Source organism: Myotis nattereri (assembly GCF_964212035.1).
Source record: "Myotis nattereri genome assembly, chromosome: 15".
Lineage (NCBI taxonomy): Eukaryota > Metazoa > Chordata > Mammalia > Chiroptera > Vespertilionidae > Myotis > Myotis nattereri.
The window spans coordinates 49715724-49732360 of record NC_138090.1 but is presented as its reverse complement, the minus strand read 5'-3'; the positions used below and the strand labels follow the sequence as shown (position 1 = coordinate 49732360).

At 58.3% G+C, this 16637-nt stretch overlaps 2 protein-coding genes across 6 annotated transcripts in view; one reads left to right on the top strand and one right to left on the bottom strand.

The window, feature by feature from the left end:
• Window positions 1-5105: 5105 nt before the first annotated feature.
• FUZ (fuzzy planar cell polarity protein) lies at window positions 5106-10805 on the top strand. 4 transcript variants are annotated; one of them, XM_081107689.1, is made up of 12 exons: window positions 5222-5235; window positions 5892-5925; window positions 6138-6331; window positions 6497-6581; window positions 6800-6868; window positions 7040-7144; window positions 8094-8291; window positions 8429-8524; window positions 8817-8923; window positions 9002-9066; window positions 9142-9216; window positions 10354-10614. In XM_081107689.1, exons 3-12 carry the CDS (start codon window positions 6177-6179, stop codon window positions 10578-10580), a joined length of 1182 nt encoding a protein of 393 aa, XP_080963815.1. In that variant the 5' UTR covers window positions 5222-5235; window positions 5892-5925; window positions 6138-6176; the 3' UTR covers window positions 10581-10614. The 4 variants fall into 4 exon arrangements, with proteins under 4 accessions (XP_080963816.1, XP_080963815.1, XP_080963814.1 ...); XM_081107690.1 differs by lacking the exon at window positions 5892-5925 and having other exon boundaries at window positions 5106-5235; window positions 6138-6259; XM_081107688.1 differs by lacking the exon at window positions 5222-5235 and having other exon boundaries at window positions 5647-5925; window positions 6138-6259; window positions 10354-10805.
• AP2A1 (adaptor related protein complex 2 subunit alpha 1) overlaps window positions 10614-16637 on the bottom strand; it is a 31127-nt gene continuing 25103 nt past the window's right edge. Inside the window, exons 10-24 of one of the 2 annotated variants that reach the window (XM_081107684.1) lie at window positions 16397-16534; window positions 15824-16006; window positions 15396-15493; window positions 14899-15130; window positions 14645-14812; window positions 14401-14564; window positions 14025-14090; window positions 13605-13661; window positions 13416-13498; window positions 13223-13311; window positions 12081-12205; window positions 11883-11999; window positions 11728-11797; window positions 11375-11509; window positions 10614-11050 (exon numbers count right to left, since the gene is read on the bottom strand). In XM_081107684.1, coding sequence (XP_080963810.1) covers window positions 10973-11050; window positions 11375-11509; window positions 11728-11797; window positions 11883-11999; window positions 12081-12205; window positions 13223-13311; window positions 13416-13498; window positions 13605-13661; window positions 14025-14090; window positions 14401-14564; window positions 14645-14812; window positions 14899-15130; window positions 15396-15493; window positions 15824-16006; window positions 16397-16534 — 1803 coding nt within the window. In that variant the 3' untranslated portion in view covers window positions 10614-10972. The remainder of the gene's footprint in view (window positions 11051-11374; window positions 11510-11727; window positions 11798-11882; window positions 12000-12080; window positions 12206-13222; window positions 13312-13415; window positions 13499-13604; window positions 13662-14024; window positions 14091-14400; window positions 14565-14644; window positions 14813-14898; window positions 15131-15395; window positions 15494-15823; window positions 16007-16396; window positions 16535-16637) is intronic. The other variant, XM_081107685.1, reaches the window with a different exon arrangement.

Below are 16637 nucleotides of genomic sequence, written 5' to 3'. Positions count from 1 at the left end.
AACGCTTGATAGTTGTCTTCTGGGAGCCGGGCCGGACACTGGCCTAGAACCTAAGTACATTCCAGGTGAATAAAACATGTAAATGCAACAAGTGAAACCATAAAAAATATCTGAAGGAATAAAGAAACACACTGCATAATCCTGAAGACTTGGGGAGAGTGTCTTACCGTTACAGCAAAGCCAGAAAACGTAAAATACTGATTTGTTCGCAAAAGACTCCCTAAAACAAGTTGGGGGGGAAAAAAAAATACGACCAACTGGGAAAGTCAGTGTCACTTACGTGTTGACAGAAATGTACTACATAAATACATCTTACCAATAAATAAAAACTCTTAGGAAAATAGAAATACTTTTATTTTTTCATGGGAAGGATCATAAGCAGGCTTTTCTCACACAAAGTAAAACAGCAAATAAAAAAAACTGTTCGCGTAAAAAGGGCTAATGGAAAGTGCAATGATAGAGCATTTTACTTTGTCGCGTTAATTCACCCTGGAAAGAGTAATGTCCACGGGGCTGGTGTAACCAGAGGGTTCAGACATGGCCCAGTGCAGGTGTCAATCAGGTCAACTTGTTCCAATGCAGATTGTAAATATTTGTTAAAATGGTGCCTATCCTTGGCACGTCGTGGGATCGCTGTTTTGTCACATTTATGTCCTCCATTCCTTCTTTTATATTTTCTTTCCTGAAGCCTTTTAAGTCCCCAACATATTTTACCTCTACATGCTTAACTGCCATCTCTAAGAGCTGTATTTTTTTTTAACATAACCACTTTGCCATTATCAGACCCTAACAATATTATTTCTTAGTTTCATCTAATTTCCTCAATTATCTCAAAATATATATTTTTTTAAATTGCTGTTATTTGCATCAGGATCCAAACAAAGACTAAACGCATGGACATTACATCTCAATTTTCATCTAAATTGGGCTCCTTTTTATGCCAGTGTGATTCAATTTTTAATAAAATTACAAGATTTTAAAAAGGAAAATGGAGAAAGGAAAAATGATCCACAGGTTAAAAAAAAGATTAAAATGGTACCTAAAATCAAAATCTGCCCTCTTAACTATAAGAAAACTTTTACTTAGATAAGGTAAATGTAGGACTGGTTGAATGAATGATTTTTAAACTGGTGTTCTTCAAGAATCCTACCCTCCCCCCCAAAAAAGACAGCGAACCAGAAATTAATTTTTTAAAAAGCGAGAGGTTGGAGTAGAATTGTCTGCTGGAGGTAGGAGGCTACACTGGAGTTAGCAAGAGCCTGAAGGCAGCTGTGAATTGGAGAACTTAAGGTTGGTTCTCCCACCGTAGCTGGTTCGGCTCAGTGGATAGAGTGTCGGCTTGCAGACTGAATGGTCCCGGGTTCAATTTCGGTCAAGGGCACATGCCGGGGTTTCGGCTCAATCCCCAGTAGGGGGCGTGCAGGAGGCAGCCCGTCAAGGATTCTTATCGTTCATGTTCCTATCTTCCTCTCCCTTCCTTTCTGAAATCAATAAAAATATATTTGCCGAAACCAGTTTGGCTCAGTGGATAGAGCGTCGGCTTGCGGACTGAGAGGTCCCGGGTTCGATTCCGGTCAGGGGCATGTGCCTGGGTTGCGGGCACATCCCCAGTGGGAGATGTGCAGGAGGCGGCTGATCGATGTTCCTCTCTCATCGATGTTTCTAACTCTCTATCTCTCTCCCTTCCTCTCTGTAAAAAATCAATAAAATATATTTAAAAATAAATAAATAAAAATAAAAATATATTTTTTTAAAAAAAGATTGATTCTCCCACTAAGCAAGGGCCTTCTTCCAGGGCAGCTGAATTCGTTCCAGATTGGTAACACTCCTGATAACCTGCAAAAATAGAAGCAAGGGCTCAGGACTCAGATCAGCATTAGCACAGGGATCGTATTTGTGAAAACGTGTTATTTTGTTAAACTGTCAACTTTCTACTTTGGAGAAAGGATTTGGGGAGGAGTGTTTGCACATTCTGCACGACACACGATCCTATAAATTCATCACAGAAATATGTTTGTGATTCTGGGACGGGATCTCATCTTCCTTTTTCTCCTAACAAAAACAACCATCTCATTTGGTGGTTACTAGGCAACACTTGCAGGACCAAACCATCCTGGAGGGGGAGGAAGGAGATGGTGTTTCTCTCCGTTTTGCTCTAAGGAAGGGTGCTATAGCGATTCCTCCCGAGGCTATGTTTGAGCTGTTTACAGCTTTCGGATGGAGATTAGGCTGATGGGCGGTTGCTAGGCAGCACCTTGGCACCAAGGCCACCTTTGAGCAGAGCACAGCTGTTTATCAATTTACCCACTTGGTGGTTGCCAGGCAACGCTTTGGCCTGGTCACTGCCTTCAAGCTAGGCTCTTCGGTATCTTCTGTAAATAAATGAAGTGAAACTGTTATCTGAGGGGTGAAAGTCCTCTTTTCGAGGACCCCAAGCTGGGCTCTTTTTCCCTTTGTGTTATGAAGCCAGTAAGAGACCGAAAGCATTAACAGTGCAAACTTTATTCAATTAAAAAGCAAGAGCTTAGCCGAAACCGGTTTGGCTCAGTGGATAGAGCGTCGGCCTGCGGACTGAAAGGTCCCAGGTTCCATTCCGGTCAAGGGCATGTACCTGGGTTGCCGGCATATCCCCAGTGGGAGATGTGCAGGAGGCAGCTGATCGATGTTTCTCTCTCATCGATGTTTCTAACTCTGTCTCTCTCCCTTCCTCTTCATAAAAAATCAATATATTTTTTTAAAAAAGCAAGAGCTTAGCTCTCAAATCGGCTTCTCCCAGGATCCAGGAAGGAAATATTTAGAGGGGGGCGGGAAGGGGGGGGTGGTATGAATGGTTTTTCCAGATTCTGCCTTTTTTCTGTCTTTTTGTGGTTCCTTCCATCATCATGGTGACTGCCATTATCATGGCACCTGCAGGCGTGTCAGATTGGACTTTATCAGATTTCTGGTCTCTGCAGGTCACTTTGGCAGCCACCTTCTCTTAGATGTATTTTTTTTTCCCTCCTCAATTACAGTTTACATTCAATATTGTTTTGTATTTTTACAAAATACAGGTTTACAGCAAATTCAGGTTTACAGCATCATGGTTAAACAATCTTAGACTATATAGTGTTTCCCCCCATTGAGCTCATTTTAACTAGTTCGTTCTTGCGAAGGAACTATTAACTGCCGGCCTTCCTGTTCTCAAAGATAAGCATAGAGTTAGGGTGGGGTAGGGGCTCAGCTAGGTTAAATAGATCTTTTGTGGGATAGCTGATTTTCCTCTTTCTTATTTTCACTCATTCTTGAGGGGTGCTGAGGGTCGAAGGTCAGCCATCCATAACTTCTTTTGGCTGAACGTGAATCCTTTCCCTTGATAATCTTCATATATGTCATTTCAGAGAGGGAGAGGGTGAGATAGAATCATCCATGATGAGAGAGAATCATTGACCAGCCGTCTCCTGCACGGTTCCTACTGGGGGCTAAGCCCTCAACGAGGACATGTGCCCTGACCGGGAATCGAATCATGACCTCCTGGTTCATAGGTCAACACTCTAAGCCACACCGGTGGGCTGGAAAATTGGTTGGGGTATATAGGGGATTGTGCAGCCATGGGGCATACCCAGTCTGGTGGCGGTGGATGGTGTGTAAGGGGTCCAGGGGAAGGCCTTCCTTGGGCAATTTAAGGAAAGGCTAGCCTAGGACCCCTGACCTGTAAGGTTTACACATCAAAGACGGGTCTTAGTCCAATCGGACAGATGTGGGTGGGCAGGGTGGAGCCTATGGGACAGAGGTCAGATTGAGATTGGGGTTTCCTGGAGCTCCTGGCTGAGAAGGGGATGTCTGGGGATGCTGATGACATACCCAGCAATGTTTTATTTTTCCTTCTGCGGCTATTTGGGGGATGTTAACCAAACTACTGCTCTCCCAAGGCAGGAGAGCAAAACTGGCTGGTGGAAAACAGGACAGGAGAAGGAGGAGCCCTAAGAACTCCATGTATGTCTCAGCAGATAACTGCACCATAGCAACCGATGGGATTCTCTCTTTCAGGTACAGCACAGGAAGTGCTGAAGTCTTAGGGCTGGAGCCCGCTCGTGAGGCAGGAGTGGCTAATATCCTGGTGGGTGTTCCTGCGGAACAGCGGCTTGAGGTCTGATACAGGCTCACGCGCAGGAGTAGCGTGGGTTCTGGGCAGCCTCAGGTTCTGGGCCCATCGCCTGTTTGACCCTGGTGAGATGGACCCAAGGCATTATTCCCTGCAACTTAAGGGCAGACTTGGTAGTTAGAATTACTAGTAAATAAGGCCCTTTCCGTGTGTGCTCCAACTGACCTTGGGCCGTTCTCCCTCCAGATAATTATTTATTTATAAGGTTTCTTTTCCTTTTTAATATGTTTTTATTGATGTCAGAGAGGAAGGGAGAGGGAGAGAGAAATAGAAACATCAGCCGAAACCGGTTTGGCTCAGTGGATAGAGCGTCGGCCTGCGGACTGAAAGGTCCCAGGTTCGATTCCGGTCAAGGGCATGTACCTGGGTTGCGGGCCCTTCCCCAGTGGGGGATGTGCAGGAGGCAGCTGATCGATGTTTCTCTCTCATCGATGTTTCTAACTATCTCTCTCCCTTCCTCTCTGCAAAAAATCAATAAAATATATTTAAAAAAAGAAAGAAAAAAAAAGAAACATCAATGATGAAAGAGAATCATTGACTGGCTGCCTCCTGCACGCCCCCTACTGGGGACTGAGCCAGCAACCCGGGCATGTGCCCTTAAACGGAATCAAACCCGGGACCCTTCAGTCCACAGGCCGACGCTCTATCCACTGAGCCAAACCGGGTAGGGCCCTCCAGATTTTTTGCTAAACCCAAGGGAAAGAGGCTGAGAAAATATGAGGTCTAGCCCTGGCCGGTGCGCTCAGTGGTTAGAGAGCCCGGCTGTGCATCCAAGGGTCGCAGGTTTGATTCCCCGTCAAGGGCACATCCCTGGGTTGCAGGTTCCATCCTGGTAGGGTGTGTGCAGGAGGCAACCAATCTCCGTAATCAGATGTTTCTCTCTCTCCCTCTCCCTCCCTCCCTTCCACGCTCCCTAAAAATCAATGGAAAAAATATCCTCAGGTGAGAATTAACAACAAAATGTGAGGCCGGGTCCCAGCGAGCTGGGAAGGAGGTAGCAGAGAAGGAAGTGACGTGACCATGGATCAGAACGGGGCAGGCCCGGCGGAACTGGAAGAGGGTCAGACGTGTGAAGCGACAGCGTTGGACAGACAGTAAGAAAACACACATTACAACAGAAACAGGATATGCCTTAGATTGGGCATCTTACCCAGGAGCTGCCTGAAATTCCTGGGCTTACGGTTTCTCTCACCTTTTCCGGGGCCCCAAAGTGATCTCCTTACTCCGGACGGAACCGAGACCTTAAGCCGGGCGCCCCCAACCTACTTGGTCCAGGGGGTCTTCTCGGCGCCCACTCCCTCCTTGACCCGTGCCCAAATTTTGTTTTTGGTATCACAGCCCTCTCCTCCCCCGCCTCCCCCGCCCGCCGCACTTAGCAGCCGAGAATCAAACCACTTTTGGGGACGGGACAGACTCCGAAGCTTTACGTGTACAATCCGCCATCTTTGTTCGGGGCAGCGTGACTTCCGGTCGGGGAGGAAGAGACCCTCACCGGGTTTCCGGGAGATGCTGGAATCGAGTTAGTTAGAGGAGAGGTTTGCGTTGGATTCTTCCAGTCAGCATCCCATCTCGCCCTCTGGCGGTTTCGGATGGCAGCCAGATTTAGTGGGACTCCGGTCATTCTCCAAGACGGGCACTGACCGCTTTCACCAAGGGGTTGGGGTGGGTTCCAAATGGGGGAGGAGGGGACGGAGGGCACGGTGCATCTGCTGTGCCTCGCGGCCTCCAGCGGAGTCCCCCTGTTCTGCAGAAGCAGCCGCGGCGGTGCTCCCGCCCGCCAGCAGGTGGGGCTCTGGACGTCTGGATCTCCGAAATTGAAGGGGGGTAGGAGCTTGGCCTTGGGTCTTCCAGGGAGCAGGGGCTGGGGGAGTTGAGTTTAGAGGTCTGAGGGGTGCAACAGACTAAAAACTCAGTTTCCCTGGCCAGGAGGCGCCAGGGGACCTAGAAAGGGGAGGGGATTGGGGGCCCCTGTCTAATGTCCTCAACCTTTCCACAGCTCCCGTTCTCCGTCATCGGCTCCCTCAATGGAGTCCACATGTTTGGGCAGAATCTCGAGGTGCAGCTGAGCTCTGCGAGGACGGAGGACACCACCGTGGTGTGGAAAAGCTTCCATGACAGGTCTCCAAGTGTCGCTTGCAGCAGGGACTGGGCCCTGTTGAAGACGACCTCAAGGCCTGCCAGCCCCCCAAGGCCAGCTGTTACCCTCTCTGATCTCTGAGTTTCTCTGTATGAGAAGCGGGTTGTGCCGGAGGAGGAGGATGTAGCTAGCAGCCAGGATCTAGGGCAAACTACTGGCCTCGCTGCCCTGTTCCCTGGCCTGGACTCATTCTTCCTTCTCACCTTCCTTTCTCACAGCGTCACGCTCATTGTTCTGTCATCTGAGGAGGGCACCTCGGAGCTGAGACTAGAGAGGCTGCTCCAGGTGGTGTTTGGGGCCATGGTGAGACTCCCCAGGCCTCTTTTGCAAACCAAGGAATCTGAACTCTCAGCATCCTTCTCCCTGAGACCCAGCAGTCCAGCCCCCAGCACCTTTCTCCTCCAAAACCTAGGAATCCTGGCTCCTAGTCCCCCCTCCCTCCGACTCATGAGTCCAGATCCCCAGCCCCTGCTTTCTTCTAAGACGTCCAGGGCCCCTGCTCTCTCATATGGTTCTTCTAGGTTCTTCTTGTGGGACTTGAAGAACTGACCAACATCAGCAATGTAGAAAGACTGAAGAAGGAGTTGAGGGTGAGGCTACTGATATTTGGGGACTACAGTGCCCAGCAGCCCCTGGGGCAGCCTGCCCCGTGGATTCTTGGGGCAGCTCAGTTTTCTGACCCTGGAGTAGGCCGACCCAGAAGGGCCACGTTTTTGAGGGGGAGGCAGCAGATCTAGGTGCCTCCCTTCTCCCTCTGCTAGGCCTGTTACCGCCTCATTGACAGCTTCCTGGGGGACTCGGAGCTCATTGGAGACCTGACCCATTGTGTGGACTGTGTGGTTCCTCCAGAGGGAACCCTCTTTCAGGTATTGGGGAAGCCTTGGGAACTCTTAAACCTGACTTTATGGCCCCGTCTCAGTCCTCATCCTCTTACCCCTGGACCATTGCCTCCACCTCTTCCCATCCTCAGGACTTCCAGTCGAACCCCCACTTGGCCCCAGAAAGATCTTTTTACACCCAGAGCTGACCCAGCCCCTCCCCTTAGTACAGCCCTCTCATGGCTTCCATCCCCCCACCCTCCCCCAGGACAAAGTCCCAGCCCTTGCCCAGTTGCCTCAGGGGTCCCAACAATTTCTCAGATTCCCTGCCTTAGTATATGCTGTTCCTTCTGTCTGAGGAATCTCTATTTACCCTTTTAAAAATACTGTTCTTGTGGATTCACCAGGTATGGCCACCTCCAGGAGGAGCCTTAAGGTGGTTGATTGTACCTACTTGGCACACAGTAGGACTCAATAAACCGTAGCTGCTGCTGTGATTGTTAGCTTCAGTAGCTCATGCTGGCAGGGCAGTAGATGCCTTACCTGTTTAACTTCACGATGTGACTTGGGGATTGTAACTGCATGTGGCGGTGAAGGAGTCCAGGCCCAAGGAGAGTGAGACACTTGAGCATGGCCACAAGGCAAACTTGGAATTGTGTGCCGGTCTGTTCCCACTCCTCACCCATGTAGGAAGTCACTGTGCCCCTAGTCTGTTCCCACTCCTCGCCCATGTAGGAAGTCACTGTGCCCCTAGTCTGTTCCCACTCCTCGCCCATGTAGGAAGTCACTGTGCCCCTAGTCTGTTCCCACTCCTCCCCCATGTAGGAAGTCACTGTGCCCCTAGTCTGTTCCCACTCCTCGCCCATGTAGGAAGTCACTGTGCCCCTAGTCTGTTCCCATTCCTCGCCCATGTAGGAAGTCACTGTGCCCCTAGTCTGTTCCCACTCCTCGCCCATGTAGGAAATCACTGTGCCCCTATTTGTGTCTCCTTGCCCAGGAAGCCCTCTCTGGGTTCGCGGAGGCTGCGGGCACAGCCTTCGCTAGCCTCCTCGTGTCGGGCCGGGTGGTGACAGCGACAGAAAGCTGGTGGCGGCTGGGGATGCCGGAGGCCGTGCTACTCCCCTGGCTGGTGGGATCCCTGCCGCCGCAGGCCGCACGGGACTACCCGGTGTACCTGCCGCACGGGAGTCCCACGGTGAGTGGGTGGGCCCGGCAGAGCGAAGGTGGGGGCCTGGGACACCTGCGCCCGCAGGGGTGAGACCTAGAGGCGGCGTCGCGAGGAGGCAGGGCTTGCAGGAGCTCTGGCCCGCTCACCCTGCGCCCCCGCTTCAGGTCCCGCACCGCCTTCTGACCCTGACGCTGCTGCCGGGCTTGGAGCTGTGTCTGCTCTGCGGGCCGCGCCCTCCCCTCAGCCAGCTGGATCCACAGGTGAATTGGGGCCACGTCCGGCTTTCCCCCTATTACACCCTCCACCCGCCTCCACCCGCGTTTCCCGGCCCCCCTCCCACCACCCCTCCCGCCCCAGTGCTCCTACTCGGTGCCGCCCCTTGGCAGCCCCTCCCGGCTGTGCTCCCACCACCCGTTCACCCCCGCTTGGCTCCTCGCCCCATCCTCGACCCCCTTGCCTTCCGCCCCTGCGGCCCCTAGGCCCCTACCCCCCTCCTCCGTGGCCACGCCGCGGGCCCCTGACACTTCCCTGACCTCCCCGCGGCGCCCGCAGCTTCTGGACCGCTGGTGGCAGCCGTCGCTGGACTCGCTGCGGGCCTGCCTGCCGCTGGGACCCCGAGCTCTGCCCGCTGGCTTCCCCCTGCACACGGACATCCTCGGGTAGGGCTCGGAGGGAGGGGAGGGTGGGTTGGGGTCCGCATTCCTTCCTCCCTGGTCATGACACGCCCTTCCCCACAGGCTGCTGCTCCTCCACTTGGAGCTGAAGCGCTGCCTCTTCACCGTGGAGCCTTCAGGGGATAAAGGTGACTGAGGGGGGCCGGGGCGGCGGCCGAGAGGGCCCTGGGCCCTGAAAGGCGGGTCACCTGTTCTCCTTTCAGATCCTTCCCCTGAGCAGCGTCGGCGCCTCCTCCGTTCCTTCTACACCCTGGTCACCGCCATGCACTTCCCACCAGGTCAGCGGTGGGCCCAGCGCCCCCTTTGCACAGACTGGGACTCCGAGTCCCAGGTCACGCAGGAGGGAGTGGGGGGGGGGGGGGAACTGGTAGGACCCGGCCGGTATGGGGCATGGTTAAGGCCTGGGCATCCACGGGTGGAAGGAGGGGCAGGGATGCCCCGACCTGGAGGTGACACTCTCCTGGGTGATCTTAATAGTCTGTTGCCAGATGCTTTATATGCAGCGACTCCCGTCATCCTCAGAGGTGAGGGTTACCTGCTGCTGTATAGTCACCCCCATATTACAGATGAGGAAACAGGCTCAGCTACTAAGCAGCCGAGCGTAAGTCACAGGCCGCTCTGCTGCTTTAAGTACAGGCTTTCCCCATAGTCGGGGGAGGGGGTGCCACAGAGTCCAGGCTGGTTAGGAAAAGTTCTAGAGCCCAAGAGCCCTAGAGAGACAAAGGAAGGGGCCTAGGACAGTGGTCGGCAAACCGCGGCTCGTGAGCCACATGCGGCTCTTTGGCCCCTCGAGTGTGGCTCTTCCACAAAATACCATGTGCGGCGCGCACGTACAGTGCATGCGATTGAAACTTCGTGGCCCATGCACAGAAGTCGGTATTTTGTGGAAGAGCCACACTCAAGGGGCCAAAGAGCCGCATGTGGCTCGCAAGCCGCAGTTTGCCGACCACTGGCCTAGGGTGACGCTGCCCACCAGTGAAGAGCCTGATGAGTGTAGCAAAACGGTAAACAGCAGCGCCTGGGAGAGGCCGAGGACTGCTCCCCCCTAGCTGTTGACTCCAGCTCCCCACCAGCTCCCCACAGTGGGGTGGGGTCCCTGGGGGTCCACCACCCTCGTACCTGGAGCTGAGTGCCTGACACTTGGTAAATATCACCTGCGTATTTGCCATCAGTTTCTGAGTGAATTGTTGGGGTGCAGAGTATCCCCAGGAAAGAGGGGGACCGAGGCTGGGCGGGGAGAGGGGCAGCTGAGTGAGAGCCTGCAGCCTACAGGTCACTGACAACCGGTTGGAGCGGTGAGGCCCTTGCCTGTCGGGAGTCAGACTCAGGCCCAGGAAGGGGTATGGCTCCCGCAGGTTGGCAGCCCAGTGGTCCACACCCCACTGCTCACTCAGCCCGTCCTGTCCTTTCCCCAGAGCCCGGACAGCAGGAGGAGAAGGTGGAGGACGCAGTCCAGCGGGCTCAGGTGCCGAGAGCCTGCTACCTGGTCTCAGGGACCGAGGAGCCAGGCACAGGATGGCGTCTGGTGGCCCTACAGTTGGGGCCCCGGCGGCTGCTGCTGCTGCTGTCGGCTCAGAGCCCCTGCCATGGGCTGCGGAGCCTGGCCACTCGCACCCTGCAGGCCCTCACCCCACTCTTCTGACCACGGGGCGTGAGCCACAGACAGGAACCGGGCTGTTAGCGTCTCTGTTTATTGGGTCACAATAATACACAGCCCCTGGACGGGGAGGGGGCAGGAGGGGCCACAACAGGGTGGGTGGGAGGGGAGGAGGCGCCTGCTTCCCTGGCCCCTCTCCCCTCTGTGCTTGGGGGGGGAAGGGAGGGAGGGGGCTCCCCCAACCCCCCAGAATGTAAACAGCAGCAGATGAACAAAAATAAAAATACAAAAGGCCGGAGGAAAGTCCCAGGCACCCCCCTACCCTGGGGTCTTCCCTGTCACCAGCGGAGGTCCCCTCACTGCTCCGTCCACCAAAGCTCCCTCAGTCCTAGGGGCTTCCTGGCGCCGGCCACACTTCCGGGGGCAGGGTCCGGGGCTCAGAACTGCTGGGCCAGCAGCTCGCACAGGTGACGGGAGACAGGCTCCTTGCTGGTGCGCAGGGTCAGCCGGTACATCTGGGGGGAGCAGGGGGGGACTCAGGGAGGGGGCAGAGGGATAGGGCAGGCAGGTGAGAGGATGGGGAGCCCAGGGGTGGGGGGGATACAGGGGAGACAGGAGATTAGAAGAGAGAAAAAGGAGAAAGGGGTCGGGAAGGTGATAGAAGGGACAGGAAGTGGGAGTAAAAATGATGGGAACAGGCAAAGAATGAAAAATAAAAAGAGGCCAGGAAAGGTGGAAAGGATAGAGACACAAACCAGGGAGGGGGGAAGGGGAGTGGAAGATGAGCCAGAGGATTGGGGGGCGGGGGGATCTGCTGCAGGTGAGGGGGTACCGCTCACCTGAGCCTGGGCGTTGGGCTCCAGCCGGAGCAGACAGCCCACCTGCAGGGCTTTCGTCTGGATGATCCCGGCCCCCACGAAGTTCTCGGGGTTGGGGTCCACGTTGTCCAGGAGAGCGGAGCCAAACCCCAGGAGCTGGGGAGGGAGGGCGGCAGCCGTCAGCGGCACCAGATCTGCCAGCTCCCAGAGGGGCGCACAGCTCCCCAAACCAGCGGGAGTGGGCGCTGGCCGCATGTTACCGACGGGGAAACTGAGGCTCGGAGTGACCAGCCTCCGGTCCCCACACCCCCGAGTTGGGGAGAGGCGGGCTGGGACGTGGCCTCGGGCTCCCGCTGGGTCTCCCCGTCCCTCACCTTGGCCTTCGTGACCTCGGCGTCCATGGGGTGGGTGGCTTTGAAGATTTTCTGCGCCTCCTGCTGGGGGCTGGGCGGGAAGGTTCCAGTCAGGGCCGGGCCGCCCGCCCGCCCGCCCTTCCGGCCGCCCGCCCTGGGGCCGCCCGGCTACTCACAGGCTCAGCTGCTTCCAGCGCTGGAAGAAGTCCTGGGCCGCCATCTCCGTTGGCTGGAAGAACTTGTTGATGGTCACGGGGAGCTTCAGGGTGAGGGACTGCGGGGCGCCCCCATACCTGGCGTGGGGGAGCGGGCGCCGTCAGACCCCGCCCCTCGCCCCTGAGGCCCCGCCCACCCGCACCCCGGCCCGGACTCACCGGAAGCGCACGGACAGGAGCGGGGGCGCCAGGAAGTCCCTCAGACACTCGATGTTGAGCACCTGCTGCACCTGCGCCCCGCCGTCCACCTGCGCGGCCACGCGCTTGGTCTGCACGGCCAGCTGTGCCCGCGGTCAAGGAAGCCAGACTGCGGGTGCCCTGGGCCTGCCCTCGGCCTCCTCCCGCCGCATCGCCTTTCACACGGGGCCCGGCGGCCTCTCTCACCCCCACCCGCACCCCGCACCCCGCACCCGGGTGGACCCCAGCTCCCACCGCCTCAGTGACGTGCGCCCTCACGTGGCCTCCCCCGGCCTCATCTGCGACGGGACGTGGCGCCCTCGGTGCTCAGGGACCTGGTCCGGCACCAACGCCCAGTGTGGCCGGCGAGGGGCGTGCAGGCCGTGCTCTCACCGCCTCCCTTCACGCAGCGACCCAGCGCTGGGCCTTCTGCCTCTCACCCCCGCCCATGCCCCTGCCCATGCCCCTGCCCATGCCCCTGCCCCTGCCCATGCCCCTGCCCATGCCCCTGCCCCTGCCCAGCAGAGCTGAGTGTTCAACAGGCCCCTGGGAATGGTGATGGGTGAAGCAAAGAACTAAACATAAAAAGACCCTCAGAGTTTGGGGGTCTAACCCCGGTTTCACAGGCTGGGGACGGACCGCAGAGGGGAGGAGGGACTGGCTGCTCAAGCACTGCCTGTCCCCCTTCCAGAGTTTTCCGCCAGAGTTTTCCTGCTGCGCAAACCGCCCCCTGAGGAGGAAGCGGAGGGCCCACACAGAGGCAGCGACGGGCCCGGGACTCACAGGACGGGCTCAGGTCTCACCGGGACCCGGGCTGGCCCTCGAGCTCAGGAGGCGCTAGAATCCTGGGTGCGGAGCGGACAGCGGACAAAGTCAGGACAAGGTCTGGAAGGGGCCTGGGGCAGCAGGGGCTGCAGGGGCACCGCCTCCGCACACCTATCTCATCACTTCACGTCCCCTCCTGTCGGGGAAAGGACGCCCCTCCGACCGGTGGCACCGAACCTCTGAGCTAACAAGCGCTCCGGCTGTCAGGCAAGAGGCTGAAGACGGTGTCGGCCTGGGTCCGTCTGGTCCCAGGAAGGCGGACCCGGAGCCAGGGGGCGGGGCCAGGCCGAGAGGATATGAGTCTGGAGGTCCCCCGGGTGGACCACCGTGGGCGTGAAGCTCTGGAACTGGACTGAGGTCTTGTTGCCGTAGAAGAGATACATGCGGCCTGCAGCGGCGGGAGGCGGGGAGGCGGGCCTCCGTCAGCCCCGACTCCACACCCGGGCAAGGTGTCCCCGAATCCCCATCCTCACAGCCCCCCCCCACACATACCCAAGTTCTGCCGGAACTCTGACTTGACTCCAATCTGCAGCAGCTGGTTCTCAAACAGGACCCCATTGTTCTTACACACGAACCTGGGGGAGCAGGGAGGGGGGAGCCCAGGATGAGAGGGTGCTTGTCTGGGCTCTGCTTCGTGATCCCCGCCTTCCTCACTTCCCTCCTGATCGCTCCCAGACTCACTTATTGAGCAGTTCATCAGCCTCTGGGATGGGCGACCCGAAGTCCTCCGGCCCTGGGCTGCAGGGAAAGGAGTGAGATGGGAGGGGCTGGGGGGAGGGAGGTGCTGATAGAGGTAAAGGCCTGGAACTGCCTCATGGAAGGAGACAACAGGCCCTGAGAGGGCAGAACCCCACAGTCCATACACCCAGATTCCCCAGAGAACCACAGAGAACCCCACAATGGGTCTGGTGATTGCCTCTCATGGGAATAGGCCTCCAGCATGTGCGGCTCCCCACCCCCCATCAGAGGACCCTATTTTCACTCCCTTCCAAGACCTTGACTCTACAGTTAGTTCAACAGGAAGCCTTGCTGAGAGCTCCCGTCCCCTAACCCTCCCTAGGGACACAGTCTGCCCACCAACCCCCTGAGGCCACCCCTTACTCAGCAGCTGGCGCTGGGTCAGCCAGCAAAGCCATGGGGCTCTCAGGAGCAGGCGGCTCCAGCTCGCTGGGCCATCCAATCCCAGAGCAGACAGAGAAGACAGGCGTGGCAGGCAGCCAATCCCAGACAGGCAGCAAAAGGGCCAAAGAGAAAGAAGGAGGAGGGAAGGAGAGAAGGAAGAGCAGGCTGAGACACGGTGACGGGAAAGGACAACAACGGGAGGCCAGGGGCAGCCGGGAGCCCAGCGTGGCCAGAGGGAGGAAGGAGGCCGGAGAGGCGGCAGCCAGGTGGACAGAGGCACAGGGACAGGGAGGGAGGAACGAGCTGGGGGGAGTAGACAGAAGACGGGGAGCCCAGAGCCCGAGGCAGACGGTACCTGAGGAAGGCCTCCTCGGGGGTGGGCCCCAGGCCGGGCTGGGCGACTGGGCCATCGGAAGAGACGTCCACCAGGAGGTTGCCTGCACCCGCGGGAGCCTGGGGTGCCGCTGGGGGAGGGGCTGCCCGCAGCCCCAGGAGGTCGGCGGAGGGTGAGGGTGTCGACTGCAGGAAGTACAGTCGTAGGTGAGAAGAGACGATTCCCCAGGGGGGCCCTCCCCGTGGCCCAGTCCTGGGGGACTCACCACCGTGCTGGGGGTGGGCTCCACACCCCCGTTGATGTCGTTGCTGCTTGCGTCCCTCCGGCCATCGTCCAGGGCGCTGGCGGCTCCCGGCCCCTTCTTGCGCTTGAGCTTGGCCAGGATGGACGACTCGCGCTCGGGGAAGGGCGGCATCTCCTCCAGCACCGTGGCCTGGGGGTGGGGGGCGGGAGCAGGTCAGGAGGAGAGGGAGGGCGGGGCACAGAGGGGGAGGGGGCAGGTGGGGACCGGGCCCTGACCAGGACGTCCGTGCTGGCCACCGAGCTGAGGGTGAGGTACTCGACCGCGCGCTGCTGCAGCTCCACGTCCGCGTTGCGCAGCTGGGAGCCGGCCCGCAGCACGCCCTGGATGGTGGCCTTGGTCTCCGGGAAGAGGTTGATGAACTTGATGTAGGTGGACAGCAGCAGGGCCCGCGTCGCCACGCTGCACAGGTGGAACTTGGAGTGCAGCAGGGAGAACTGCACCGGGGGGCTGCGTGGGGAGCAGAGGTCAGCGTGCGGCTCCACCGTCTCTCCCACAAACCCCCCGCGGTGCCGCCTCCCTGGCCGGGACCCGTCCCAGGCGGCCCCGGGGCAGTGGCTGCGGCCACGCTCCCCTAGAAGCTCCTGAGAGCTGGGTTGTCTCTCACCCGCCAGGTTCGGGGCGAGGGGCCGAGGTTCCCATCATCACCGGCCCTGAGACTCCTGGGGCCCCCCCACCCCGGACCCTTCAGAAGTGCGTATGTCCATCCCCTCACCTGGAGCGGGGGTCCCCGGCAATCAGGTTTCCAAACTCCCCAAGGATGTAGCCGCCGACCTTCACCATGTTCTCGTGACAGGCTGGGGCCTGGAGCGCCTGGAGGCCGGAACAGGCATGAGTGCCGACGTCCTGGCTCCCGTCACTCAGCTGTGCGGGCGGGGCTGCCCTCGGGGCTCTCCGACGTGTGTGGGATTATAGATGGAAACCGAGGCCAGAGGGGTGAAGTGACTGGCTCCCGCTCCCACAGGCAGTGACACAGGGCAGAGGGAGTGGGCAACTGCTGCGGCCTGGGGATCGGCCACTGCCCGCGGACTGACCGCACGCTGGCCAGTGAAGGCCGGGCCCCCGTGTCCCTTGGAGAAGCAGGGAGACCAGGGAGCAGCTCTGTCCTGTCTCTGCCTCGATGCCCCCGACGGGGGTGCTGACCTCAAACACAGTCTTGGCCGCGTAGCCCTGGACGTCATCACGGTTGGTGACGATCTGCAGCACGCGGTACCACACCTCCTCACTCACATAGTCGCCTGCGATGCGGATGAGGTTGAGGATGGTGTCCACGTACCAGCTGTAGTCCACTGCGTACTTCTCAGCCAGGATGGCCACCTTCAGGACCTGCCAGCCGGAGGGAGGACAGGCATGCGTGTGTGCACGAGCGTAGGGTGTGGACTCAACTGGATCTGGGCTCACAGCTGTCCCCATCTGGAGACCCAGGGGTGCAGGCCCCCAGCCCCTCCTCCCTCAGACCCAGGGGTCCAGGCCCCCAGCCCCTCCTCCCTCAGACCCAGGGGTCCAGGCCCCCAGCCCCTCCTCCCTCAGACCCAGGGGTCCAGGCCTCCAGCCCCTTCTCCCTCAGACCCAGGAGTCCAGGCCCCCAGCCCCTCCTCCCTCAGACCCAGGGGTCCAGGCCCCCAGCCCCTCCTCCCTCAGACCCAGGGGTCCAGGCCCCCAGCCCCTCCTCCCTCGGACCCAGGCGTCCAGGCCCCCAGCCCTCCTAGGACTCACGATCTCTTCTCGGATGGCGTAGTCAGCAGTCTCAAGGTACCGCAACATCTCCGACACGATCTGCTTGGCGTTGCTCCGGTCGCACATGGCGTAGAGGAGGTCGGCCGCCCGCTGCCGCACGCTGACGTCCCGCTCCGTCTGAGGGAAGAGAGCAGGGGGTGTGTTCTGGGCTCCGTGCGGCATAGGGCTGGCCACCCAAGGGCCCCGGGGCCCCATGCCTCTCTGAGGAGGCGGAGGAGAG

What these genes read in the sequence shown, in the direction of transcription:
- FUZ (XM_081107687.1), top strand. Translation starts at nt 5,815, where the DNA reads ATGGGGGAGGAGGGGACGGAGGGCACGGTGCATCTGCTGTGCCTCGCG. An exon ending in AGGCCTGCCAGCCCCCCAAG is followed by an intron (nt 6,332 to 6,496) that starts GCCAGCTGTTAC and finishes CCTTTCTCACAG; the next exon opens with CGTCACGCTCATTGTTCTGT. An exon ending in AGGTGGTGTTTGGGGCCATG is followed by an intron (nt 6,582 to 6,799) that starts GTGAGACTCCCC and finishes TGGTTCTTCTAG; the next exon opens with GTTCTTCTTGTGGGACTTGA.